Raw genomic sequence first — 27,447 nt, forward strand, 5'->3', positions numbered from 1 at the left:
CGATGAACGCAGCGGTTCCAGGTAATATGGATGAACTCTGCTCCGATGGCGGGAAGCGCGATGATAAAAAGGAGATGAGGGGATCATCTCGAATAATCCTTAGAGCATTCCCCAGGGAACATACGGCATAAAACACACAGAACCGAAGTCCCTTCGTAGACCCAGAGGTTCCAACCGATCCGCGAGAGCAGGACTATCGATCATCCGAACAACCCGTTTCTGTATGGAGTCAAATGGAGTCTAGGTCGCTCACTAGACAACAATATTGCTCCATTTTATTCCTCTACCACGGGGGTGAGATATCAGCTTAGTGCCCGATTTTTTCTGGGTGATGACGGAATAAAGGGTGCGGGGTCATGTGCCGGTGATGTGTAGCACAACTGATTTTTATTAATTTGTGACATTTATATATAAACGTACATTTAAATTACTGTGGTGTATTTCTCCTTTGCTTATTTTGTTTCTTGCTTGCTGATTAAAAAATATTTTTTTTTGTTTCTATGTTTTTGTTTCTCTAGTGTTTTAATTGGTTTATATTGATGAGGTTTATGTTGACTGTTGGTTTTCCTTGTAGTAAATAAATAAATAAATGCAAGCAAGTAGCTAGAACAGTTTAGAGGGTGATTTTTTTTATGATTGAAAGATATTGGTGGGCCTGAAGGCCTTTCCAGTTTCACCAGGACAGGTGGCCGAGCAAAAGCTCAGCCAGGAGGGGTGGGATTTGCTAACAGCTGCCCGAGAGCCCCTGAAGGACACCTAACAACGCAAGAGCAATTGCTTCGCGAATGAATCTACTACCGAATCAGAATCGCGGCCCGCTGAGAAGATCCGGCGAGAAACTCAGAGGGCTGATGCATGGGTTAAAGGGTGATGTGAGAAGTGAGTGAGAGCCTCGGGTGTCTGTCTGTGCGCCTGTACAACAAAATTCCATAAGATGTTCAGAACTTACATATACATAGGTTTAAGAAAACTATTATAGAACATCTGTGCAATAAAGCTTACTATAAAGTCAATGATTATCTAGAAGATTGCACAAAGTGGAAATGAGTTGCTCGCTCTGGGCATTTCAATATTGCAATAATTGTTACGTTATAATACTTACTGTAAAAATGAATATTTAAAATCTAATATTGGAAAAAAAGACATGCCCGCTGAGTTTCTTGCCAGTTCTTCTCAGGACGGAGGCTAGTTTTTGTGAATTGGCGGTAGTTCTTTTTGATGTTCAACAAGTGTGTTCTTTCATTTATGTTGAATACATTATTTTTGATTTGATTTGAGTGGGAGCGGCGGCGCGTACCTGGGCTTCTCGCCGGTGTTCATCTGTCGCACGACGTCGTCCATCCAGAGCGTGAGCGTGCGGACCTGGCTGAGGAAGCGGTACAGGCGGTCGGCGTCCTCCAGCTTGGCGCGGCGCGCGCGGCACGCGGCCTGCAGCGCGGCCCACGCGTCCGCCACCTCGCGCTCGCGCCGCGTGATCTCCGCCGCCTTCTCGCCCGCGTACGACGCGCCCAGCCGCGAGCACTCGCTCTTTATGGACTCCACCTGCAGCGGGCGGCTCCCTCACAACTCTACTCTATGACCTGATACTCTAGGGTCCGCAAGGGTAGGTACCACCACCACGCCTATTTCTGCCGTGAAGCAGTAATGCGTTTCGGTTTGAAAGGCGGGGCAGCCGTTGTAACTATACTGAGATCTTAGAACTTATATCACAAGTTAGGTCGCGGCATTTACGTTGTAGATGTCTAGTAACCACTTAACACCAGGTGGGCTGTGAACTCGTCTACCCTTTTGAGCAATAAAAAATAAAAATAAAAAACTCTGAGAACTTGTCCTTAAATAATCTTCGAAATATGCGTTATTATACGTTTTATTTATTTACTGCTCGAACAGGCAGACGAGCATACGGCCCACCTGATGATAAGTGGTTACCGTCACTCATGGACTTCAGCAATGCCAGGGGCAGAACCAAGCCGCTGCCTACCGCTAGTATTCGAAGTTCAAACAAAATTACGAGTCGTGTCATTCAAAACACCATAAGGTCGTTTCTTCCTTGTAAAATTGCTCGAATCAACAAAATTATTATTATAGATATTGTTTCAGTCGAAACATGAACTTCAATGTCAATTTTTTTTTTTTAATTCCCCAGTTGCTCATCTATTTTGTATGAAGTTAGGTCAATCGCGGCACCTGCTGCTGCAGCGTGGTGAGGTCCTGCATGAAGTTGTGGTGCTTGCGCTGCAGCGCGGACACGCTGATGGCGTCGCGGCCGAGCTCGTCGCTGACGCCGCGCGCGCGCTCGTTGACGCGCTGCAGCGTGTCCTTGCAGTCGTGGAAGTACTTGTGCAGCTCGCGGGACGCCGCCAACATCTTCAAATAATAGAAAAACATGCATTAGGAACGCATACTTTTTTTATCATTTTTTTTCTCTTGCTGGATATAGGGCTACTTTTTCTTCTTTTTCCCCACCTTATCCCACTAGGTGGGGTCGGCACAGCTAATTTTTCTCTTCCATTCTCTTCTATCAGCCGTCATCTCAACACCCACTCCTCTCTCTCTTATATCGTCATTCACACACTCCATCCATGTCTTCTTCGGTCGACCTCTTCCCCCTCTACCTTGCACTACCATTTCCATACATCTCCTAGTCACATGCATCTTCTCTCTACGCATCACATGTCCATATCATGCTGGATATAGGGCTTAATATATAATATTATATACAGTACCAGGCCATAAATATTGCACATCGATACTTCAAAAGAGTCGTCAAATTTTCTTTTTGTTGTAGGCGTTACCTGTGTGCGATGAAACACTAACGATCCGGTATCTATGGAGACTAAATGTCAATTAGGTAATGTGCGATGTAGGTATAACGCCTACGCTCTTCCCACGGTCGATGTGCAATATTTATCGCCGGGTACTGTATTATATAGTATTATACTTATTAAAAAAAACACCGCTCGACACAAATCTCACTAAATAAACGACGAACGCTTGACATAAATAATAAATCAATTAAGGGCATCAAGTTAGGATAAGAATACCCAGACTCATGTTCGCATATATTAGATTAACAATGATATTGTCTTGGAGCTAAACTCGAATTCAGACTAATGGTACAGCATTCTGTGTCAATACTAAACAAATGATACGATCCTATAAGTTAATTGTAAATGACGTTAACGTAAATACTATAGGCTTGTAAATCTTCTTGATATTCTATTATAATACCTGTGTCCTGGTCTCGATGAGTTCGAGAAGGTCCTGCCAGGTTTCCTTGAGGCCCTCCTTCCACTGCGCGATGGTGGCGTTGTCAGAATGTCCCATGGCGATCATCTGGTCGGCGATACGCTCGGCCGTGCCGACTCGCTCCGAGCCCACCGACTGGGTCTCGCGCGCGAACTCCTTGAAGCGTTCCCACAGCAGCTGCAAACAAAACGAACGTTATAAATGTGTTAAACGAGGTGAATTATGAAATGTATGTTGCAGCTCCTTTTTTTTATTGCTTAGTTGGGTGGACGAGCTCAGAGCCCACCTGGTATTAAGTGGTTACTGAAGCCCATAGATATCTACGACGTAAATGCGCCACCCACCTTGAGATATAAGTTCTAATGTCTCAAGTATAGTTACAACGGCTGCCCCACCCTTCAAACCGAAACGCATTACTGCTTCACGGCAGAAATAGGCGGGGTGGTGGTCCACGCGGACTCACAAGAGGTCCTACCACCTGAAATTGTTGTACAAATTTATATTGCACTATAGTAGAATTATTTTGTCGCTGCAGTTTGGGTCATAAAACATAAGCCCGGCTAGGGCGGTGAGCATGTTGCGCGGGCACAACGCCATTATCGATAAAAACAAATGAGTCATCGAAGGCAGGTACACGGCGGCGGGGTGGTATACGAAGGGTGGTGAGACATTGTTATGTTATGTCATTTGTACTTTCCTGCAAATTATAGTACATTATGTCGAAGAGAAATGTGTTTTTATGCATTCGTTCTCTGAATTTCTTTAGTGACACAATGGCTACTCCTTTGTTTTGTATCAAAACGGCAGAATTTATTCAAAATAATAATTGCACGTGTTGTTATCAACAATGTGTTAAAAATTTTCACTGAAATAAGAATAAATCCCGAAAAGTTACAAAGTGTTAATTTCTGCCGTTCTCGTTAAGTTGCTGCGGCGATATGAGGTTTAAGTGTTCGATTAGTGATTTTTTCTTTCATTTTTATACTAACCCACTAAATGACAAAACTAAATACACTATCGATAACGCTTATCGACAACAATAATGCGCATCACTATGCCCGTTCATAAGGCTTGTGAGTGGAAGAGAGAGCGAAATATTCGCTTCACCGCTCCGACTTTTTATGACCCAAACTGCAGCGACAAAATAATTCTACTATAAATGGATGGACTAGCTCAGTCGTTCTGTTAAGTGATTATTGAAACCCATAGACATGAATTTAGCCACTCGTTTTGCTGCACGCTTGCCTGTACCCCCAGTTTTCCCCCGTTCAAACGGGAACATATGACTATTGCATAGTAGTAATATGCAGAATAGAAGGGTTTACACGTGTGAGCTTACAATACACCTTACCACCGGTATTAAAGTCAGATAATTCAAAAAACATTAAACAGACCGTGACATGATCGTAGTCTTGTCCCAGCTCCTGGCTGCTGGCGACGAGTTCCCTTTCTGTGATCCATTGTTCAAGGTCATCGACCTCGCGGGATAGTTGGAATAATCTTAAAGCTTCATCAAGTTTGGCTCGTCTCTCGCCAGCCAAGTCCTTCAGTCCTGCATACAACTTGTCTACTTGCGATTGTTTCACGGAAATTTGTTCACTGTGGAGAAATATCTCATTTTCAAATTTCTTCTTCAATCACAATAATCTTATATCAACTTGACTACAAGCTTTAAATAAGTTAAAACATACCAAGCTTAGGTTACTCTCCCATTAAAAATTTTACCAGTAATATTATAAAATAAGGAAATTAAAATATACAAAGTAAAATTATGTGGCTAAAGTGTATACAAAGAATGAAATGCTAAACTCGGTGTCATATCGTCAAAAATATTTAGACATCGCGAGTTGATGACTAAAACTGACCTGAGTGGATGTTCTTCGGCAGTGAGCTGCCTGACAGTCTCTCCCAGTTGACGGATAGTCTGCGCGTAATCGTCGACAGCTTGCTCCAAAATCTCGTGTTTCTTCATGAGGTTCTGCGCGGAGATCTCATCCTTGCCTCGATCTTCCACCATCATGTAGAGTTCCTGTTCGCTCATCCAGGCTTCCGCCTCGTTGGCATCGAACAGGTACTGATGTGCTTTCTCCCATTGCGACAGATTGTTCTTACGTTCCTCGATGGCATCTGTAGTAAAAACCGGGATAAATATATCTGATTAAGATGCATACTTTGGATGAGTGAAAATGGAACTTACCCTTAAGTTCTCGCCACCTCGCAGTGAGCTCGTCAATAAGCTGTTTGAATTCGGGCGAACTTTCGTGTCCCTCGTCAATCAGCTTCTGTCCGTTAGAGATGACCGTCAGAATCCTAGGCTCGTGGTTGTCGGTCTCCGTCTTCAGCGACTGAGTCTTTTTCTGCAACATTTGCACGTTGAACAATGAGTTACCGTAGTCGGTGCTTGTGGCCAGGGGCATCTTCTCCTGGACCCACAGCTTCTCGTCTTCAACATCACGACGGAACTGGAAGGCTTCCTTCTTCTTGGCAAGGTGACGTTGGCGTTCGAGTAATGGCGCCTTGAGTTGTTCGAATCTATGCTCAACAGTCTTCTTCTTCTCCTTGATCTCTTCCATCTTGTCAGGCACGGTCTTCTGCAGGTATTCCGCCTGAGTTTCCAGTTCCGTAACCTGTTTCGCCTTCACTGCCATCTGGGTCTCGATCATCTGTTGCTTCTGCATGAGAATATTGACGGAGGCCAGATCGCTACCGGTATCGGTACTCTGAATTTGCTTCTCAAGTTCGTTCATCCACGAGTCGATGTCGTCGCAAGTTTGGTGAAGCAGCACTTCCCTGTTGGCGTCGAAGAGCCTCTCGCCCTTCTCCTTGGTGGTAGTCTGCAAGTTTTCAAACTGATCTTGGAGTTCGTGCATCTTGGGGGAAATTACTTCAACGAATTCCGGTTTCTGCTTCATGAGCTCTTCAGCGGCATTCTGTACAGCGAACAGTCGTTCTTTGTTGGCCGCAATTTCAGCTTCGAAAGCCTGGTGACGGGTCCACTTAGAGTGGATGGTCTTGGCGGAGCGGTAGGTATCGTCTTGTGCGGTAACGTTCTTCTCCTGAACCCATTCTCCGAGTTCGTCGCAGTCCTGCAAGAACTGGTGCAACTGAAGCTGGTCTTGGAGCTTCTCCATGAGGTTAAGTGCCTTTTCGCGGTTGGCATTGCGGCGTGCCTCGATGTTCTCCGCCTTGCGCTGAATCTTGTCCGCGTCGAAGTGCCTCTCCTCGACGAGGCGATTAGCGAACTGCACAACTGAATTGATCTTATCGTCATTAGCCTCCATCGTAGTGAGGAAGGCCTCGTGTTCCTTGATAATATTTTCGGCCTGTTCCAAGTTTGTCGGAGGCTCGGTTTTGGCTAGCCTGAAAAAGACGATTAATGGCGATTAAAGGTTTTAGACGAGTTTCACGTGTAATGTGAGTGGTTCCTGAGACAATTGTCACCTGTGTTCTTGGTGTGCGAGTAAAACTTCAGCCTGTCTGGCATCGCGCTGCAACAGCTGCAGCTCGAGGCTCTGCGCCAGGAGCTGCTGTCGGTTCTCCCACATCTGCTGCAGCTCGGCCCATCCCTCGCGCAGTGCCTTCAAACGTTCGCGAAGGAACATATACTGTGGATCATCTTGGGTGGACGGTTCCTGCAATACAAATATCAAAACATCAGGAAAATTGTACATATTTCAATCCTTTACTTCTTTTATAAACAGTTATTTTACTTACGGCAGTAATCTTCTCTCCATATTCCATCATCTTAGCATATTCATCCTTATAGTTATCAATCTCCTCTTTGATGGTTTGGTGCTGAGAAAGGAGTTTCTCAGCCTCAGGCAGACTTGATGGGATATCTAAATGAATTGTGAACGTTATAAGTTTTTTTGTTTCAAATCAAATAATTATTTCTTTTCATTGTCAGGTTATTTCTTGTTTTAGCCAGTTAACTGTGTGTTTATTTCGCATTAAAACAACAATTGCAACCGAAAATACGTGCTAAAATGTAATATAGCACTTAACAAATATTTCAATTTATCAATGAAAATACTTTCGTATATTTTTTATTCCGATTTGACATACCTTCGGAAGCAACATCAGTCTGCGTCTTTGTGAGCCACGCCTGGAAATGATCAACGGAGCGCAGGAAACGATGTAAGTCTCCGGCCTCTTCCAATTTCGAGTCGCGATCTTTCAGCTATTTTGAAGAAAAAAAACATATTCAGTAACGCCTTTATAATTACTCCTTAAAATTCTATATTGTTCGTTAAACTTGATTAACATAATCGCAAAATTAGCTTTTCAATTAATATAGAGAATGTATATGTAGATATGAGGTTATAGATCAATCTTTTGGGGAGGGGAATGGAGATCAACTGCTAGGAATATTAAGTTCATCGGTCACTGGAACCCATGTCAAATCCCTCTGCTACTCAACATGAGAGTCAGGGGCCCAATGATAATTACTTTAAGCACAACAGTTGTATTGTCTTGCGACCTTTTCTATCGTGTGCACATTCACATGACGTATCCACGTAAAGCATAACATCATATCGTCGTTGTCAAATCAAAATCTGCTATGTACAAATACTCTATTTTGAATCAACGAATAAAAACATTTTCGTGTAAATATTTTATATGTAGGTGAATTTTTAAGAACTATAATATCAAGTGAAAGCTATAGATAAATATTAAAGCTACAGACACATAACAGCTTCAGATAGGGCTGTGAATTATACGAACAGGTCAAAAAGTTAAAATCTCAAAAAGTGCACATAGCAGATTTTGGTTTGACAACGACGATACTTCAGTAACATCTGTAGTGATTTCTACCAAACTACACAAAACCATTTTGTGTGTATAACTACCGACCATGTGAGTGAGTTGCTCCCAGTTCTGAGTGATCTGTTCGACGCGTTCCCGAATGAGTTGTGCCTCCTCGGGATGTTCGTTCTCGATGGCGCTGGCCTCGCTCTCCAGGGACGAGATGCGAGCCTGTATGGCGGCCAAGTCGCGCTCCATTCCGGACAAACGACGTTGGAGAGTCATCACGCCTAGAAACATATGGTACATTTTACAATAATAATGAAACCAGCTAAGTTTAGTGTAATTGTTTGTGGTCAGTTACATGAAATTAATAATGAACTAAATTACAACATGTGGGCGGTTAACATACTAATCAAATGTTATTGGTAAATAAAGTTTTTAGAAATACCCCATAATAGAACGAACACCAGTTTGGATCGTCAATTTATGAACAGTGGATACTAATGTGGGGTAGGAGTTTAACCATTAATATTTTTTTGGTGACAGCATCTGCCGCATATGGCTAGCTGGAATAGTACAAATAATAGCCTCAGTGAATAATGTAGTTAAATAGAAAACGGTTTAGAAGAAATTACTAAAATCGTCTTAATTTCTGATAAGCATTGAAACTGTTCGATGGGAATTGAGTAAGGGTATGCTTTATCGTTTTCCTGCCATCTTAGGTATTGATTTTCTATAAAAATCTTGCACTAACACAAGTTACAAAAGTGAGCACAAGTATGATTCGATTTGTATTTTTTAGTTTTGCAATTAAGAAACAGGGATAGAGCACAAACCTCCTCGAGAAAACATTACTATAGCATAATTTTCAATCGTAATTCACTTAGCCTATCTTGATTTAACTATCTAAGACTAAAAAATTACAAAAAGCCTTGATGACAATCAAATTACCAGGCTAAATCTGTTTGAAATTTCTAAAAGCATCTGATATGATTTTACTCACCGTTAAGATCCATCTCGAGGTCGTCGGTTTGCTGCAGGATGCGTTTCTTATCCTCGATCCACGATACGGTCTCGCGACATTCGATGTGGAATGTCTGCACACCTTGAGCAGACTTAAGCTCATCCTTCTTCGCTTCAGCCTAAGGATTGGAATAAATATAAATTGAATTTTTTTTTGGAATGATGCGGAGGGGTACTCTAGCCTGGAAAAAACGTCCGTAACGTAAGATTTTTATTAGTAATGCACACAGTGTACGACTTAACTTTGTAATAACGTACAAAAAATAACTTTCACTGTTTGGAAGCTACACTATTCCCGAGCGACATAGGCATCATAGGCTATAATATTTTTTGAAAAAAATTAGGGATCCTTACTAAAACTCCAATAGTGTAACCCAAGGTGTAAAAAATTACCTAAAATATTCTTCACATCGTGTGCCCTGCGAAAACTATTCGTGATAGAATAAAATAATATACTACGACTTTGTAGAACATATTATTATTTACAAAAAGTGTCGCGAGAGGATATGCCTAACTATTATAGTTATGCCGCAATAAGTGTACTTTTATTTAAAAAAATAAAGCAACGTCAAATATCGTTGAAATTCCGGAGCCGGAGCGGGTCGCTAGTCTCTAATATTTCGACATTGATCTAAACAGCAATTCTCGCAGAACCCTGTAGATGGCAGCGCTAGTGCGGTCGATACGTGCGGTGCGTACCTTCTCCCGGAGCGCGCTCCAGGCGTGGTTGAGCTGGTGCTGGCGGTCCTGGATGCGCGGCGCCTGCGGGTGCTCCACGTGCACGAGCTGCCGCGCCAGCTGGTTCACGACGGCCACGCGGGAAGCGTTCGCGTTCATCTCCTTGTCGAAGCCGTCGTATCTACAAGCAGACCGCCCTTAGCGACACAATACTGTCTACTGCTATAATATATCTTGATTTTAAAGAATTAAATTGGTAGATATGGTGTTTACATCCGATCTACTAGTATATATTTATATTAGATCTACTACTTTCGTATTTCTAGACAGCGGTATGTAAATATTAATACGCTTTTATTAGCTTCAAACGTATGTATGTTAGTATGTAACGGAATCTTTGAACATGATTTTGACCCCCTTCAAAACGTCGGATTAACTCGACATTTGGTATAGTTAGTAAGGATCGATGACAATTCAATATTTAAAAAAAATATATTAAAAAATCAGTAATAGTTTATAAAAAATAACAAAATACGCTTTTATAGTAAATCCAACCAAAAAGTAGAAAATATATTTTAATAAATTTGAATTAAAAATAGTGTAAGAAAAAATTATTTTATTGTATAAAAAACGTGGTGTGCTTTTCAGGATATTATCAAAATAACCCCTCTACTCCTATCTGTTCATAAAATATTTATAACTACTGATACCATTTTCTATAAAAGCGTATGTTATTAATTTTTTTAAACACTGTTTTATTAAATAACTTATTTAGCTACACATTCCGATATACTCAGAACTATCGTTCAATACTTATGATAATTAATTTATAGGATATATGAAGGAGCGTACCTGTGCTTCATGATCTCGACGTCGTCGATGTCGCTGGGCGGCAGCATGGTGTCGAGCATGCGGTGCTTCTCCGCGATCCACTGGTCGGCGGCGTCGGCCTCGGCGAGCAGCTTGAACAGCGACAGCGCGTCCAGCAGGCGCTGCTTGCGGAGGCGCGCCAGCTCGGCCAGCTCGCCGTGCCGCGCGTCGATGGCCGCCAGCCGCTCGCGCACCTCGCCGCTGTTGGCGTCCTCCGGGCTCAGCTCCTGCGCCTGGGGACCGTGGCCGTCACGACTATGCTTTATAGTTATTGTATTACGAATTTATAATTTACAACATTATGATATTAGTTTTCATAATATTATTTACCTACATTTTTTTTATGATATGCATAGTTATATAGCGGTAGTATACAAGTATACAGCGGGTGCATGTTATTGTATATATTTTGATTTATCAATTTCATTAATTTCACCTGTTGCTTCAGTTGCTGAATGACGTTGGCGTAATTCTTGAGTTCGTCGGTGACGTCCTTGTGTTTCTTCAGGAGGCTCTGCACCTGAGCTTCGTCAACGCCGGTGTCCTCGGACGAAACCAATCTGTACAAAAATATGTTTTATTTTTATATCACACTAGGTGACCCGGCAGACTTCGTAGTGCCTCAATCGATAAATAAAAGACAAACTTTTGTATAAAATAAACTTAAAACAAACAAAAGGAATCCGTCCGACGGGGGACACAACAAAGGGAAAACAAAATTGTTATTTTTATTTAATTCCGAGCATTTTCATATTTATTTGCCTTTTAAACCTTCTCTGGACTTCCACAAATAATTCAAGACCAAAATTAGCCAAATCGGTCCAGCCTTTCTCGACTTTTAGCGAGACTAACGGACAGCAATTCATTTTTTTATATATATTTATATAAGTATTTAAAGAGTGTGAATGAATGAAGTGCCGCTCACCTGAGGGTGTCGAGCATCCAGTTGTCGATGTCGTCGGCATCAGCGAACAGTTGGTGGTAGCGCACGGCGGCGTCCAGCCGACTCTTGCGGAGAGACACCAAGTCGAGGAGGTGGTTCCATTGCGACAGGATGTCACGGAGGCGTTCCTACAAGAAACATATTTACTGTATAAATCTATATTGATATTATAAGTAGCATTCAGTCTATATGTTGGGTACTCAATCACGCGCAAATGGCTGAAAGTATTTCATCTGAAATGTGGCACGAAGATAAGCTATACCTTTTTATTATAATAAATGACCAGAAAAGTATACGTGCTGTAATATATACAACAGCGATCACTGGATCGTGGTTTAAAGCGCAAACGGACCTACAAAACTGGTACACAAACAACTTTTTCTCATTCGAAAGCACAATACGTTTAATTCGTACATAACGCAATAGGAAAAAATAAGAAAAGACTATCCAAATATCTATATATTAATATGTGAAGCAAAAACTTTGAATCCCTTTTTACGAAAATTGCCGGACGGAGGAGTATGAAATTTTCCACACTTATAGAGAATATAGAGAAGAAGTGCACAATGCTAATATTTTTTAAAAATAATGCATAAAAGATACATTAAATCAATAAAGAAAACATTACACACACTACATACCATGTATTTGACGCACACACGCATGCATTTATTGTCAAACTTTTATTCTTGACGTCTGTTGTCAAATTGAGAATAGATTAAATATTGTTTGTCTTTGTTAATATTTTTTATAGTGTAGTCTTGGCGAAATTTGTGATTATAGAAGTATAAAATACAATCATAATAGTGTACAAACTTACAATTCCAATTAATTATAGTCGAATTTCGACTACTGCGGGACCTCTAGTTTATCAAATTATGCATGATCGCACTAGATGGATGTACGAGCTCACAGCCCACTAGATCTTAGTCAATGACATGACAACGTGAATACCGTCACCCGCCTTGAAACCCGAATTCGAAGTCTCAGTTGCACTATATGACGACCGTCCAAACAGTTCAGATCGAAACATAAGCTTTGCGAGAGTAATGAGCAGGTTGGTATTACCTGCCGGTGCGGGCTAATGATACGTACTACAATATGAGCGTCGGTATATAGTAATAATAGACGGGTGGTATTTCTATGCATTTCTATCACGACACTATAAAAATCTATTTTTAAAAAAAGTACCTAAGTTTGTGGAGTTAAATTTAAAAAGTTTACATTTCTAAGGGCCTTACTTGGATCCTGTCAGCGCCGAAGTGTCCCTGGGAGATGAGCTCGTCGCCGACCGCCGCCACGCTCATCAACTGAGGCTCGTGGGCTAGTACGTCCGCCTCCAGCGCCTTGTGCTTCGATATCAGCAAGTACACTGACGACAAATACAAATTAATGTATATTCAAAATTGAAAAAAAAAGATACTGTGAACAGTTGATGATAACCTTTTATTTCATGAACTCTTGATTTTTTTAATAACATAATCTAGACTAGTGATTATATGCACATTAATTTTCAGATAGACTGATCAAATTCAGATAAATCCACAGACAGTGAAGGAAAATACAAAATACAAATTCGAATGTTATGTACATTAGTAACCTTTGTGTACATTACTAGCCACCTTCGAGCGCATGAGCGCCAAATCGACAGATAGAAGTCGAAGTGGTCGCCATAATCGAAATCGGTCGGATGGATCATCATCATCATCACATTAGTAGAAATATGCAGCATGGCTGTTTTGCTATCAGCTCAACACAATCAAACGGAAGCTCACCGGTAGTGAGGTCGTGTCCGATGTCATCAACGGAGACGATCTGTTCCTTCTCCTTGATCCAGTTCTCTTCATCGGCCATGTCCCAGTAGAACTGCCACAGTTTGCGGCTGTCCTCCAAACGCTTCCTACAAAACCAAGTGAATAAGCATGTTATTTATTACTAAGATGCGTGGACGAGCACACGGCGTACCTGATATTAAATGATTAGCTGTATCCGTAGACATCATAACGTAAATGCCGCCACTCACCTTGACACATGAGATGGAAATCTCAGTTTTTACAGTACAACGACTGCTCCGTTCAACCACAAGTAAAGCTGCTTTCACATTACGCTAGACTGTAGTGCCATATAGTATAGCAGCCTATACTTATAGCCAATAATATATAGTACCTACAGTATAGTGTGAACGTGTCCATAACAATGCATGGTGCGCGATATTGTTGTGCTATGAGCTATATCTTCTTATCAGCCCAAAGACGTCCACTGCTGGACATAGGCCTCCCCCAGTCCTCGCCACAAAGACCGGTCCTGCGCTGCCTGCATCCAGCGGATCCCCGCGAACCTCGATAGATCGTCGGTCCATCTTGTGGGAGGCCTACCCTACGTCTTCCGGTACGCGGTCGCCACTCAAGAATATTCTGGCCCCAACGGCCATTCGTTCTACGAGCAATGTGTTCCATTCTACGAGCACATTTCTCGTAGATGAGCTATATACTATATGCTATTATATTGTAGCGTAGTCTGAGAGTGGGTAGTGAGGGACGCACCTGCGCTCCACGGCGAGGTGCACGAGCTCGGCGTACGCGTTCTCGAGCTGCTGTATGCGGTCCACGGTGACGGCGGGGTCGCACGGCCGGTACGCGCCGCCCTCGCCCTCCAGGAAGCGCTGCGACTGTCCGACCACCACCTGCACACACACACGCACGCGTTACTGACGACCTCTTCAGTGAGCTCACCCACTAGTTAAGGTTACGCTGAAGTGGTCTCTCAAGATTTTTACCGGTGGTAGGACCTCTTGTGAGTCTGCACGGATAGGAACCACCACCCTGCCTATTTCTGCCGTGAAGCAGTAATGCGTTTCGGTTTGAAGGATGGGGCAGCCGTTGTAACTATACTTGAGACCTTAGAACTTATATCTCAAGGTGGTTGGCGCATTTACGTTATGGATGTCTATGGACTCCAGTAACCACTTAACACCAGGGGGGCTGTGATCTCGTCCACCCATCTAAGAAATAAAATTGGTTTTCACTTTAACTTCAACTTTAGCGATATAATGGCCATTTATTGTATGTTCTAGTAATTTTATGATGATGATGATGTTAACATACCAGCATCTGTAATACTATTTTTAATTACACAAATTTTCAACATGATCTTTTCGTGATTGAAATACAAACTTCAATTATAATACTCGGCAAACTTCTTGAGCATTAGTTGACGTAGTGGGGGTAAGTTCGCGCATCGTACAATTACGTACAAAAATGTTATTAAGTTATTAAAAACAACATAATATGTATTTATTTATGGAATTTCTTTTTCTTGTAACCATTTCTTCATATAGACTTTTTTGGCATTGGCAGTTGGGGCGGGGTCAGACTGTTTATTGTGATATGACGCATTGTCGACTACTACAACGGAATTGGGTGGCAGATTTGGTAGCAATTGACAACGCAGCCATTTTTCGTAGTTCAAATAGTTCATGTTATCGTGGTAGTCACCAGATTTTGTGCCAGCTTTAAACAAAAGAAGGGCATTGGGAACAAATCCATCTTCGGAGCCAGCATGCACTATTACTACACGCTGTCCTTTCGAAATTGGTTTTTTTAAACCCCCAGTTGATCCATCTGACCACGACATACCACTTGCATGTGATGAGTCGACATAGGACTCATCGGTGTACACTATCGGTCTTCCTTCTTGCCTATATTTAATGATTTTTTGGAGATATTCGATCCTTAGTAGTCGAATATTACTTTTTTCAATTAATAGCTTCCGATTATTTTCTGTTCTTTTCCATCTGAAGCCTAGCTCTTTCATAATTCGTCGTAAACTTCGTTCCGAGCCATTAAAATTTATATCTTCTTTCAATTTTTTACGAAGTCTTTCGACGGTAGGAAGTTCGCTGTTTGTTATGTGATAATTATGAATACATCTTTTTATTGCAGATTGGTCGAAACTATCAATTCCGGTAACTTTCTTCTTCCCTGATCTTTTTTTACCTGGAGTACGAAACACGGCGAGCAAGTTAGAGCCCTTCGCTTCATTAATAATACGCCTAACAGTACTGACTGATGTTTTTGTTGCCTCTGAAGTCTCTTTTACCGTTTCCATATCATTATTTCCCTGCTTTTTAAGAAAGCAATATACGTCGTACACCATTTTTCTAGCTTGTCTTTTTAATACTACACCAGTTTGACGTGGCATAGTATATTTTTTATAAAAAATCAAGAAACACTCAACAAATAGCAATAACAACAAAATCAACAAACAATAATAATTATAACAAATAACTTCAACGATTAATATTAATAGACTTTTCACTGTACGCAAGCGTACTTTTGGGAGCAAGCGGAACGAAGGCGTGGTGCGGGACGCAAGGTTCGACTGATCTACCAGATTCTACCAATAACGCGCTCGATACGATTTCCCCTGCCGTCGCGCCTCACCCTCACCACCAAAGTGATCTAAAATTCGGTTCTGCGCAGTCAAGGTCATTTGCTCACGAAGTTTGCCGGTTACTATACTTGAACCAATCCATTTCTATAAAAATCAAATTCGATAAATATTTTAATATCTAATACCCATCGCTACAATGCAATGGTTAAGTTACCAAAATGTCCTTTACCTTGACTCGTTCCCCAAGCACGTTGATATCGGCTTCAACCAGCGCATGCTTTTGTAATAAATCTTCGACTCCCATCAGATGTTTGCCGTAGTCGTCTGTCAAGAGACGCATCTTGATCTCTTCCATCGAGTCGAGGATGTACAGCATTTCCTGTTAAAGAAAAAAATTTCGTTACAAATATCAGCGACACTATAGTAGTACTATATATAGTATAGTACTATATATACTATAGTATAGTCTTCTTCTTTTTCTCCACCTTATCCCACTAGGTGGGTTCGGCACAGCTAATTTTTCTCTTCCATTCTCTTCTATCAGTCGTCATCTCAACACTCACTCCTCTCTCTCTCTCATATCGTCATTCACACACTCCATCCATGTCTTCTTCGGTCGACCTCTTCCCCCTCTACCTAACACTACCATTTCCATACATCTCCTGGTCACATGCATATTCTCTCTACGCATCACATGTCCATACCACGCTAACCGTCCGCTCCTTAATTTGTTGCTTACTGAGGCCACTTTCACACTTCCTCTGATATACTCATATACTATAGTACAGTAGAATATTTAAAACTAAATTGTGCTAGATGGGCAGATAAATCCGTATGGGATCCGTACAGTTCGTATAAATCACATCATTCCATCAGCTTTCTCTGTACTGCGGTACTCACAGCTTTTATATAAGAATACTTAAGAATACTAATGCACAACTTCAGATGTAAAGTTAACATTACAATAATTTATTGCTGGAAACAACCCAAGGTGGGTTGACCTCAGGCAGACGGTTGGTCGGTCGTAAACTCATGCCAAATTACTATGCAGCATATTACTAGGCTGCACTAAAAGTATCGGGAATGGAATATTTCCACTGTTCCTGTCATATTAAAATATTTTTAATTGAAAACTCCTTGGTTTTAAAAATCAAATACCATTTATTTATTTTAAAAAAGATTCTCGGTCTTGTCTCGAGGTTTTGTCAAACTTGTTTAGTCGTTGAGAAAATGGAATTGACTCGAGAAAATTCAAGAGCGATGATTTATTATGACTTTCGAAGTGGTTTAACACAAAAACAGTGTGTTGACCGGATGATTTCTGCATTTGGTGATGAAGCCCCATCCAAAACCACAATTTATCGCTGGTTTGCTGAGTTTCAACGTGGACGTGTCAAGCTCAGTGATGATCCCCGTCAAGGTCGTCCAAAAACTGCAGTCACCCAAGAAAACGTTGATGCTATGCGTAAGCTGATTGAGGAAGATCGACATGTGACATACCGCGAAATTCAGGCAACTTTAGACATTGGCATGAGTCAAATACAAATAATCTTGCATGAACAATTAGGTTAAATAAAAAAGTTGTTTTCCCGATGGATACCGCATTCGCTCTGTGAAGAGCAAAAAGCGGCTCGCGTTACTTGGTGCGTCAGAACTCTCGAAAGATTCCACGCAGGATCCTCAAATGCTGTATACAACATTGTATCAGGTGACGAATCCTGGATATACGCGTACGAACCCGAAACAAAAAACCAGTCACGAGTTTGGGTGTTCGAAAATGAGTTAAATCCAACAAAAATTGTTCGTTCACGGAGTGTTGCAAAAAAAATGGTGGCCACGTTTGTCTCCGAAACCGGCCATGTTACGACTATTCCTCTTGAGGGACAAAGAACGGTTAATGCAGAATGGTATGCTAGCATTTGTTTGCCACAGGTCGTTTCTGAACTCCGTAAAGAGAACTGCAACCGCCGCATCATCTTCCATCACGACAATGCGAGTTCTCACACCGCGCACAGAACCAAAGAGTTCTTAGAGCAAGAAAACATAGAATTATTAGACCATCCGCCGTACAGCCCCGACCTAAGCCCTAATGATTTCTATACTTTCCCTAAAATAAAGAATAAATTGCGTGGACAGAGAATTTCATCACCTGAAGAAGCTGTGGACGCCTACAAAACGGCCATTTTGGAGACCTCAACTTCCGAATGGAATGGTTGCTTCAATGATTGGTTCCATCGTATGGAAAAATGTGTCAAATTTCGTTGAGAATACTTCGAAAAGCAATAAATACATTTTTAAATAGTAATGTTGTGTCACTTCGTTAATTCCCGAAATTTTCAGTGCCGCCCTCGTAAGAGGATATTCCACATAGTGTGGGATAAAGGCAAGAAGAAGAGCTTCAGGTGTGAAGTTTCAAAGAATGTCGATTACCTCGTTACATTTTAAACTGAGACCCATCATTATTTTAAGAATCATTAGGCTCACAGCATGCCTGTTCACCAATTGCATCCCTATAAAATAGGTATATGTCCTTCTTTAAAAGAGGCTTGTGGAGAGTATTAAGCGGTAGGCAGCGGCTGGGCTCTGCCCCTGGCATTGCTGAAGTCCATGGGCGACGGTAACCACTCACCATCAGGTGGGCCGTATGCTCGTCTGCCTACAAGGGCAATAAAAAAAAAGTAGTTAAATACTTCTATAGCGGACTTATGGAAGAGCTATTCACCTGGAAGTTCTGCTGCAGCTGCAGGGACAGTTCGAGGCGAGCCCGGCGCGCCCGCAGCAGCTCCAGCAGGTAGGCCCACAGGCGCAGCACGTTGTCGCGCCGCGCGCACACACGCTCGATGTCGTGGTACCTGCATTCATAACGTTTCACAATTTTTTTTAGTTACATATTTCCGTTAATATGTTTTTTTAACTTAATTGCTAAACTAATGGTGATATGGCAATAATAAAAATTGGCCTCCATTAATGAGCTTTGTTTTATTCATTAAGTTAAGACATTCATGTCATTTAAACATGCATTTTTTGACTAGGATAGCACGAAAACTCAGATTCCGAAATATTTTTACATGCAGTAAATTCTTTTTTTTTTAATGCATAGATGGTTGGACGAGCCCACCTGGTTTTAAGTGGTTACCGAGGCCCATAGACATCTACAACGTAAATGCCGCCACCCACCTTGAGATATAACTTCTAAGGTCTCAAGTATAGTTACAACGGCTGCCCCACCCTTCAAACCGAAACGCATTACTGCTTCACGGCAGAAATAGGCGGGGCGGTGGTACCTACCCGTGCGGACTTACAAGAGATCATACCACCAACTACGCAAATTATAATTTTGCGGGATTGATTTTTATTAAATGATGTTATTTATTATGTTTATAGGGTATATAATTCTGATTATATCAGTAACTAGCTGTCTGTACCCGTCCTCTTCGCTGGGCATTTAAAATTAATTATTATTTCGCACCCCCACAGACATTCTCATCATTAACGCCCCCGCAACTGGTGTAGAAGTCCAACACTCATATAAATATTATGCCTATCCATTAAGTACATATATTTTCTACATGGATACCAAGTTTCAAGTCAATCGGTTGGATGGCTCAGTAGTTATAACGGAACATCCGTAAGAACCACTGTATATTTGAATATGCAATTTCGAAAAGGGCACATCTCTGAAAATGTAAAATGTTCAGGAAATGAAAAAAAAACTGATTATTTTCTAAAGCAGTGTAAAATTTAAAATATTAACTTTTGAGATATATTTTAGTGATAATTAGCAATTGAAAATTAATGGAATTATTATGAGTGTAGGTAAGCCTCAAAACTACATGTACATGAAAAAACGTATTTGACAAAATATTCGACATGTCGAAATTGCATATTCATTTATATATTAAGTATAGATGAGATGAGTAGAAATTAAAGTTGTTTTGTAGAAGCTGATTGTACTATGATCACGGTCAAGTTTAGAGTGAGACAAAGAGTGACCTCTCGGCCTGCAGCTCCGAGCAGACGGCGACGACGGCCTGCACGCGCTCCTCGTACGCGAAGATGTCGGTCTCGATGGCCTCGTGCTTCTTGGCGGCGGCTTCCACGGCCGCCAGGTCGAACCCGAAGTTGTCCTGGCTCACCAGGCGCTGGTTCTCCGACAGCCAGGTCTCGCGCATCTGAGCTTTACGGTTGAATCTGTGTAATAATCAATATAGTAAGTAACGCTTTTGTAGTAGCATTTGAACTGGACACACATTCCGTTTAGAGAGAGAGGATAAATACACTTTATTGCACATCAAAACACAATTTACATTCAAAAACAGTGAAAAAGCAGATAGATTTGTACAATAGGCAGTCTTATCGCTAAAAGCGATCTCTTCCAGACAACCGTTTAATTTAGAAAAATTCTGGAAAATATAAAAATATAGCAGAAATACTATTGACAATACATTAATATAGAAAATATATACATACAACAAATAGATATGTACCGTTCAGATATAATATGAAATTCTGTTTACAAATAGTCCTTTTATTTTTCCAGCTAATAGACAAAACGTGTCGTATTTAACCACGTTAAGTAGTCAAGTATCAATGTGTGACTCATAATTTTTCTAACTATCAACTTTCTAGCACGCACTTAAAATTATCTGCACTGACCAGCAGGGGAGATGACATGATGTCAAAGTAAAGCGGGCGTGAAGGAGGGAGCACCTCACCATCCGCCTCGAATTATAGTTAACGTTGCAAGCGTGAACTGCTCATGCCGCCAAGCCGCTTTATCTGATGACGTCATATCTATCCAGGAGCCCCGGCTACCATTTAACACTTAGCATACTGTGAGCTATTGATCTAATGTATATGTTATTGTGTGTGAAGTAAGAGAGACCTGGCGGCGAGCTGCTCGAGCTTCTCCTGGCGGATGAGCTCCTCCCGCAGCGCCAGCTCCCGCTCGTGCTCGGCCTTCTCCAGCGTCTCCCAGGCGCGGTTGATGTCGTGGATCATGCGGCCCTCGCGCGGCGTGTACGGGCGCTGGTTGGCGGCGCGCATGCGCGACTGCAGCGTGAACAACAGCACCTCCAGGTTGCCCTTCTCCACGAACCTGGACACAACAACAATAAGATAAAATATAGGGATTTCGTTTACTCAACATTTACTTCTTTTTCTGCGAAATTTTAATGCGTTTCGGTTTGAAGGACGAGGCAGCCGTTGTAACTATACTGAGACCTTAGAACTTATATCTAAAGGTGGGTGGCGCATTTACGTAATAGATGTCTATGGGCTCCAGTAACCACTTAACACCAGGTGGGCTGTGAGTTCATCCACCCATCGAAGCAATAAAAAAAAAGGAAAAAAAGGTGGGGTCGGCAAAGCGAATTATTCTATTTCATTATCTTTTATCAGTCGTCAACTCAACACTCATTCCTCTCTCTCATATCGTCATTCACACAATCCATTTATGTCTTCTTCGGCCGACCTCTTCCTGCACTACCATTTCCATACATCTCCTAGTCACAGGCATCTTCTCTCTACGATTCCATACCAAGCTAACCGAGCTATGGACATGTAACATGCTTTTTTCAACATTCACTATTTGAAATTTTCAATATATTTTAAATGTCAATTATAAGTGTGCCAAGCTTTAGGTTGAACCATGTTAAGCTTTGTAAAACAAAGCGTACTTAACATTCAGCCTGTATTTTTCGCGTGGAACCAGAACGAAAACATACAAAAAAACGTTAAAATCAGATAATGAATACTTTGAACTTGCAAATATATTCATTCAATCACGCATCTGGACCAATTTCCAAGCTCCCATATCCCACATAGCTCAATAACACATACTTAGGCGGTTTCTCGACAGTGCGATAGTTCGCGAACTGAATCAATTGTTGACGCACTCCTTCCAGAGAGTTCGCGAATGTTCTGTCGCCGAGCGCCTCGATTGTCCGCTCGATCCACTGCAGGAGATCGCTGTGAAAAACATTTTTTTTTTTTAATATTTATCTATTTATTTAATGTTAAAATTAACTCAATAAATTAACTTAATTGAATTATTAAAAGTTGTCTTGTGGGATATAACAAAAAAACGCATTAAAAGTTACGATAGCCATTTTACAATGTAATGGAAACATCGGCTTCCTGTCGGTAGAAGGTATCCTCTAAGTTACTATCTATGATCATCGCCTTATCCACTGGATCACTGATGCTACCTTAATAAAGTTTATCGCGATAACTGGCACACGAACTCAAATCAAATTAAGTCAAATCAAATAAATAAAAAATTATTCAACATAAATGAAAGTACATATTTGTTGAACGTTAAAAGAACTACCGCCAATTCACAAAAACTAGCCTCCGTCTTGAGAAGAGCTGGCAAGAAACTCAGTGGGCATGTTTGTTTTTTTAATATCAGATTTTTTTTTAAGTATTCATTTTTACAATGAGTATTATAATATAACAATTATTGCAATATTGAAATGCCCGGAGCGAGCAACTCATTCCCACTTTGTGCAATCTTCTAGATAATCATTGACTTTATAGTAAGCTTTATTGCACTGATGTTCTTTAATAGTTTTCTTAAACCTATGTATATGTAGGTTCTGAACATCTTGTGGGATTTTGTTGTACAGGCGCACAGACAAACACCCGAATGAATTTCGTATCTTATGTAACCTACTCATCGGCACAACAAGCTTGTGTTTGTTCACTTCACAACTTTCAAGGGTCACCGTGACTGACCTGGTGAGCGACTCGTATTCCTGCATCATCTTGTCGTTTTCCATCGCGATACCGACGACCTTCCCGATTCTCTTGCCTTGGACTGTCTCCTGCTTCATCTTGCTGAAGTAGTGATAGTACGTCACCACGTACGTGATGATGGACTTCTCGTCGGGATGGTCGACAGCGATGTCTGTTGGCGAACATCATTTTAGTCATTCAATATAAGTCACGTGAATAGTATATCTCAAGATGGGTGGCGCATTTACGTTGGAGATGTCTATGGGCTCCAGTAACCACTTAACACCAGGTGGGCTGTGAGCTCGTCCACCCATTTAAGCAATAAAAAAAAAGTATTTTCTTGGGTTTTCGTTAGTAATATCTCGGCTCTGTTAGTAATATAAATAGGTTTCTATCGACATGAACAATCTTTTGAAACACTCATCTGCCTAAATGGGATTTTATAATGTGAACTGTCAGACCGAGCAGTTGGTCTCCCCGACCAGATCAGAGCTGTAAGAAATCGTTGTCTGCAAGTAAGTACCAGACGTTCAGGGTTATCTAAGCACAACCACAACCGCACTACCCATATCGTAAGCGACGACGAAAAAGTTTAAATTGAAAGTCTTCAAAATTATACAATAGTAAAAAATGATATATGTTACAGTTTGAAGTGTTTAGCTGTTTATCGATTTTATAATCTCATGCCTGAATTTGGGGGCTCCGGTAACTGCTTAACACCTAAATTATTCCACCCATTAAAAAAAAACCTCTGTGTGCGAACATTGAAAGAAGATTTTACTGGTGGTAGACCTCTTGTGAGTCCGCACGGGTAGGTACCAACACCCTGCCTATTTCTGCCGTGAAGCAGTAATGCGTTTCGGTTTGAAGGGCGGGACAGCCGCTGTAACTATACTGAGACCTTAGAACTTATATCTCAAGGTGGGTGGCGCATTTACGTCGTAGATGTCTATGGGCTCTAGTAACCACTTAACACCAGGTGGACTGTGAGCTCGTCCACTCATCGAAGCAAAAAAAGAAAAAAAAAAGAAGAGAACTCGTAACTGACCTTCCGCGTCAAGCAACTTGGTGAGTCCAAGCTTTTCCTCGGCAACGTTGAAGGCGTTGTTAAGGTTGTGAATAGGGTTGCTCCTGTGCAGTTTCTCGAACTGAACGAGGTCGGGCCTGTGCTTGTGTATGATCGCGTTGAACGCCAACCCGTCCCGCCAGGACGTCGTGAAGTTGCGGACGTTCACGTTGTTATAGCCCGCCGTCTTCATTTGACACCAAAGAAGGAGAGCGTCCTTCGCCGATTTCGTTTCCTTGTTGTCGGTTTCTTCGATTGTAATGTCTTGGATCTTGAAAAATAAAACATTTACAGATCAAATTACGAAATAATGTAATCGATGCATTGTGAATGTATTATATGCATTATATGAACCAAAAATATGGTCCGAAATTATGTTCTAGGAATTTGGGAATTAAACTCAAGTTTAGCCACTGATACTATATAACCTCCTAATTAATTCATTATCCTCTCCTCAATGAGCTTCTTTTACTCAAATTCATCAGACCGATCCCAACATTCTTGCCTTCCATTCGTCTTAGGATCTCTATAATATGGCTGTATTTCGAAATTCTGTTCTAGGAATTCGGGAATTAAACCCAAGTTTAGCCACTGATACTATATAACCTCCTAATTAATTCATTATCCTCTCCTCAATGAGCTTCTTTTACTCAAATTCATCAGACCGATCCCAACATTCTTGCCTTCCATTCGTCTTAGGATCTCTATAATATGGCTGTATTTCGAAATTCTGTTCTAGGAATTCGGGAATTAAACCCAAGTTTAGCCACTGATACTATATAACCTCCTAATTAATTCATTATCCTCTCCTCAATGAGCTTCTTTTACTCAAATTCATCAGACCGATCCCAACATTCTTGCCTTCCATTCGTCTTAGGATCTCTATAATATGGCTGTATTTCGAAATTCTGTTCTAGGAATTCGGGAATTAAACCCAAGTTTAGCCACTGATACTATATAACCTCCTAATTAATTCATTATCCTCTCCTCAATGAGCTTCTTTTACTCAAATTCATCAGACCGATCCCAACATTCTTGCCTTCCATTCGTCTTAGGATCTCTATAATATGGCTGTATTTCGAAATTCTGTTCTAGGAATTCGGGAATTAAACCCAAGTTTAGCCACTGATACTATATAACCTCCTAATTAATTCATTATCCTCTCCTCAATGAGCTTCTTTTACTCAAATTCATCAGACCGATCCCAACATTCTTGCCTTCCATTCGTCTTAGGATCTCTATAATATGGCTGTATTTCGAAATTCTGTTCTAGGAATTCGGGAATTAAACCCAAGTTTAGCCACTGATACTATATAACCTCCTAATTAATTCATTATCCTCTCCTCAATGAGCTTCTTTTACTCAAATTCATCAGACCGATCCCAACATTCTTGCCTTCCATTCGTCTTAGGATCTCTATAATATGGCTGTATTTCGAAATTCTGTTCTAGGAATTCGGGAATTAAACCCAAGTTTAGCCACTGATACTATATAACCTCCTAATTAATTCATTATCCTCTCCTCAATGAGCTTCTTTTACTCAAATTCATCAGACCGATCCCAACATTCTTGCCTTCCATTCGTCTTAGGATCTCTATAATATGGCTGTATTTCGAAATTCTGTTCTAGGAATTCGGGAATTAAACCCAAGTTTAGCCACTGATACTATATAACCTCCTAATTAATTCATTATCCTCTCCTCAATGAGCTTCTTTTACTCAAATTCATCAGACCGATCCCAACATTCTTGCCTTCCATTCGTCTTAGGATCTCTATAATATGGCTGTATTTCGAAATTCTGTTCTAGGAATTCGGGAATTAAACCCAAGTTTAGCCACTGATACTATATAACCTCCTAATTAATTCATTATCCTCTCCTCAATGAGCTTCTTTTACTCAAATTCATCAGACCGATCCCAACATTCTTGCCTTCCATTCGTCTTAGGATCTCTATAATATGGCTGTATTTCGAAATTCTGTTCTAGGAATTCGGGAATTAAACCCAAGTTTAGCCACTGATACTATATAACCTCCTAATTAATTCATTATCCTCTCCTCAATGAGCTTCTTTTACTCAAATTCATCAGACCGATCCCAACATTCTTGCCTTCCATTCGTCTTAGGATCTCTATAATATGGCTGTATTTCGAAATTCTGTTCTAGGAATTCGGGAATTAAACCCAAGTTTAGCCACTGATACTATATAACCTCCTAATTAATTCATTATCCTCTCCTCAATGACCTTCTTTTACTCATATTCATCAGATCGATCCCAACATTCTTGCCTTCCATTCCTCTTTGGGGTCTCTACAATACGGCTGTATTACCAGAGATCATACGTATAGGTATGTTGAAAGTGGAACTTTACTAAAGATCAATTAATTATCGTACTAATAATATAAGGTTCGATATTTTGTTTTCTTACCTGGAAGCGCAGAATGATAGTCCAGATGAGACCAAGACTGAGCCTAGGGTTGCCGTCGACGATGTCGTGGGACCCCATGTTCTCCAGATGAACTCTTTGTTCGCGCAGAAACTGAAGCGCCTTGTCCACGTTCTCCAAGCAGTGAATACGCATTTTACCTTTCGTTGGACGAGGCTGCGGGAAGACGATCATTGAAATATGAAACTACCGTCATTAGTGACGTTCGATGAAGTCTTGGATTTATTTATTTCGGTGAGTCACAACAGTAACAGAATATCTAAATATTGAATTGAAATGAATTGAATCTAAATATTGAAGTTCCTAGAATATAATCAGTCAGTGAATATGAAACAATGGGAGTTTCCCACTGAGTGAAAATATAAAAATAATTACAGAGAAATTACATACTCTTAAACTACATTATATACTAATGTTATTTGCACGTTATTAAAAACGGTTTTTTTTATATTGTCCAAAATAATACGATTCCACTTAATTTTTTGTTTAGAAAATCAACACGTAAAACTATAACGATCCGTGACCGATATATATACAAGCGTTTATGTTTATTTTAGCAACCGCCATCCAGTATGTAACCGACAGCTTCAAACTAAAATCCAAAATTGTATCTTACAAATAAATTCCTCTTGTGATGCTATAAATAACGGCGGAAAACCTGTGGTAGGTGGCATTAAGGTAAATATCACTGTGGATATTATTTTTATATGTTATATTTATTATGTACCGCTCTTTATTTCCGTATTTCAATTATTATTATTTTTATTCAATAAAAATGACTAAGGCTTGTGACATGCACATGATGAATAGCGCTTACACAAAAACAACTGATCTTGTAAGTTCATATCGCTAATGTTGAAAACCTAGCAAACGTAAACAACTGTCACCCATACGTTTCACAATATTGACTGAATTAATAACAGTATGCCCAACGCACACACATATAAGGACGTATTTAAGCAATAACCGAGTATTGGTCTCTCGCTGCAAACATAGCCTACGTGCGTAATTTTATGAATTTTTATTAAGACTAGTGGTCCCGCAGTAGTCGAAATTCGACTATAATTCTTCGACTATATTTCTTTATTACTAGGGGCCCCGCAGTAGTCGAAATTCGACTATAATTAATTGGAATTGTAAGTTTGTACACTATTATGATTGTATTTTATACTTCTATTATCACAAATTTCGCCAAGACTACACTATAAAAAATATTAACAAAGACAAACAATATTTAATCTATTCTCAATTTGACAACAGACGTCAAGAACAAAAGTTTGACAATAAATAAATAGT

The 27,447-nt window shown here is 40.7% G+C and overlaps 2 protein-coding genes across 25 annotated transcripts in view; both read right to left on the reverse strand.

Annotated features, from left to right (window-relative positions):
* Positions 1–27,447, reverse strand: part of beta-Spec (spectrin beta chain) — an 80,621-nt gene that overhangs the window by 25,714 nt on the left and 27,460 nt on the right. For all 24 annotated transcript variants that reach the window (XM_028182234.2, XM_089735029.1, XM_028182170.2 and 21 more), the window contains 26 exons: positions 26,134–26,307; positions 23,691–23,979; positions 22,643–22,814; positions 21,746–21,874; positions 20,790–21,002; positions 19,898–20,095; positions 18,627–18,756; positions 16,134–16,283; positions 14,056–14,195; positions 13,288–13,412; positions 12,754–12,884; positions 11,495–11,640; positions 11,006–11,129; positions 10,552–10,802; positions 9,721–9,880; positions 9,002–9,140; positions 8,104–8,285; positions 7,315–7,429; positions 6,964–7,088; positions 6,691–6,881; positions 5,447–6,609; positions 5,115–5,376; positions 4,644–4,848; positions 3,232–3,426; positions 2,188–2,367; positions 1,298–1,542 (listed from right to left, as the gene is read on the reverse strand). In XM_028182234.2, the coding sequence (XP_028038035.2) occupies positions 1,298–1,542; positions 2,188–2,367; positions 3,232–3,426; positions 4,644–4,848; positions 5,115–5,376; positions 5,447–6,609; positions 6,691–6,881; positions 6,964–7,088; positions 7,315–7,429; positions 8,104–8,285; positions 9,002–9,140; positions 9,721–9,880; positions 10,552–10,802; positions 11,006–11,129; positions 11,495–11,640; positions 12,754–12,884; positions 13,288–13,412; positions 14,056–14,195; positions 16,134–16,283; positions 18,627–18,756; positions 19,898–20,095; positions 20,790–21,002; positions 21,746–21,874; positions 22,643–22,814; positions 23,691–23,979; positions 26,134–26,307 (5,534 nt within the window). The remainder of the gene's footprint in view (positions 1–1,297; positions 1,543–2,187; positions 2,368–3,231; positions 3,427–4,643; positions 4,849–5,114; positions 5,377–5,446; positions 6,610–6,690; positions 6,882–6,963; positions 7,089–7,314; positions 7,430–8,103; positions 8,286–9,001; positions 9,141–9,720; positions 9,881–10,551; positions 10,803–11,005; positions 11,130–11,494; positions 11,641–12,753; positions 12,885–13,287; positions 13,413–14,055; positions 14,196–16,133; positions 16,284–18,626; positions 18,757–19,897; positions 20,096–20,789; positions 21,003–21,745; positions 21,875–22,642; positions 22,815–23,690; positions 23,980–26,133; positions 26,308–27,447) is intronic.
* Positions 14,810–16,031, reverse strand: LOC149501025 (uncharacterized). Its single transcript, XM_089734693.1, has one exon. It carries the CDS (start codon positions 15,710–15,712, stop codon positions 14,810–14,812), a length of 903 nt encoding a protein of 300 aa, XP_089590819.1. The 5' UTR covers positions 15,713–16,031.

The sequence above is a fragment of the Bombyx mandarina genome, chromosome 18 (genome assembly GCF_030267445.1).
Source record: "Bombyx mandarina strain Sakado chromosome 18, ASM3026744v2".
Classification (NCBI taxonomy): domain Eukaryota; kingdom Metazoa; phylum Arthropoda; class Insecta; order Lepidoptera; family Bombycidae; genus Bombyx; species Bombyx mandarina.

Bases quoted from the DNA above. Each gene is read 5' to 3' on its own strand.
- LOC149501025 (XM_089734693.1), bottom strand. From the start codon at position 15,712: ATGCCACGTCAAACTGGTGTAGTATTAAAAAGACAAGCTAGAAAAATG.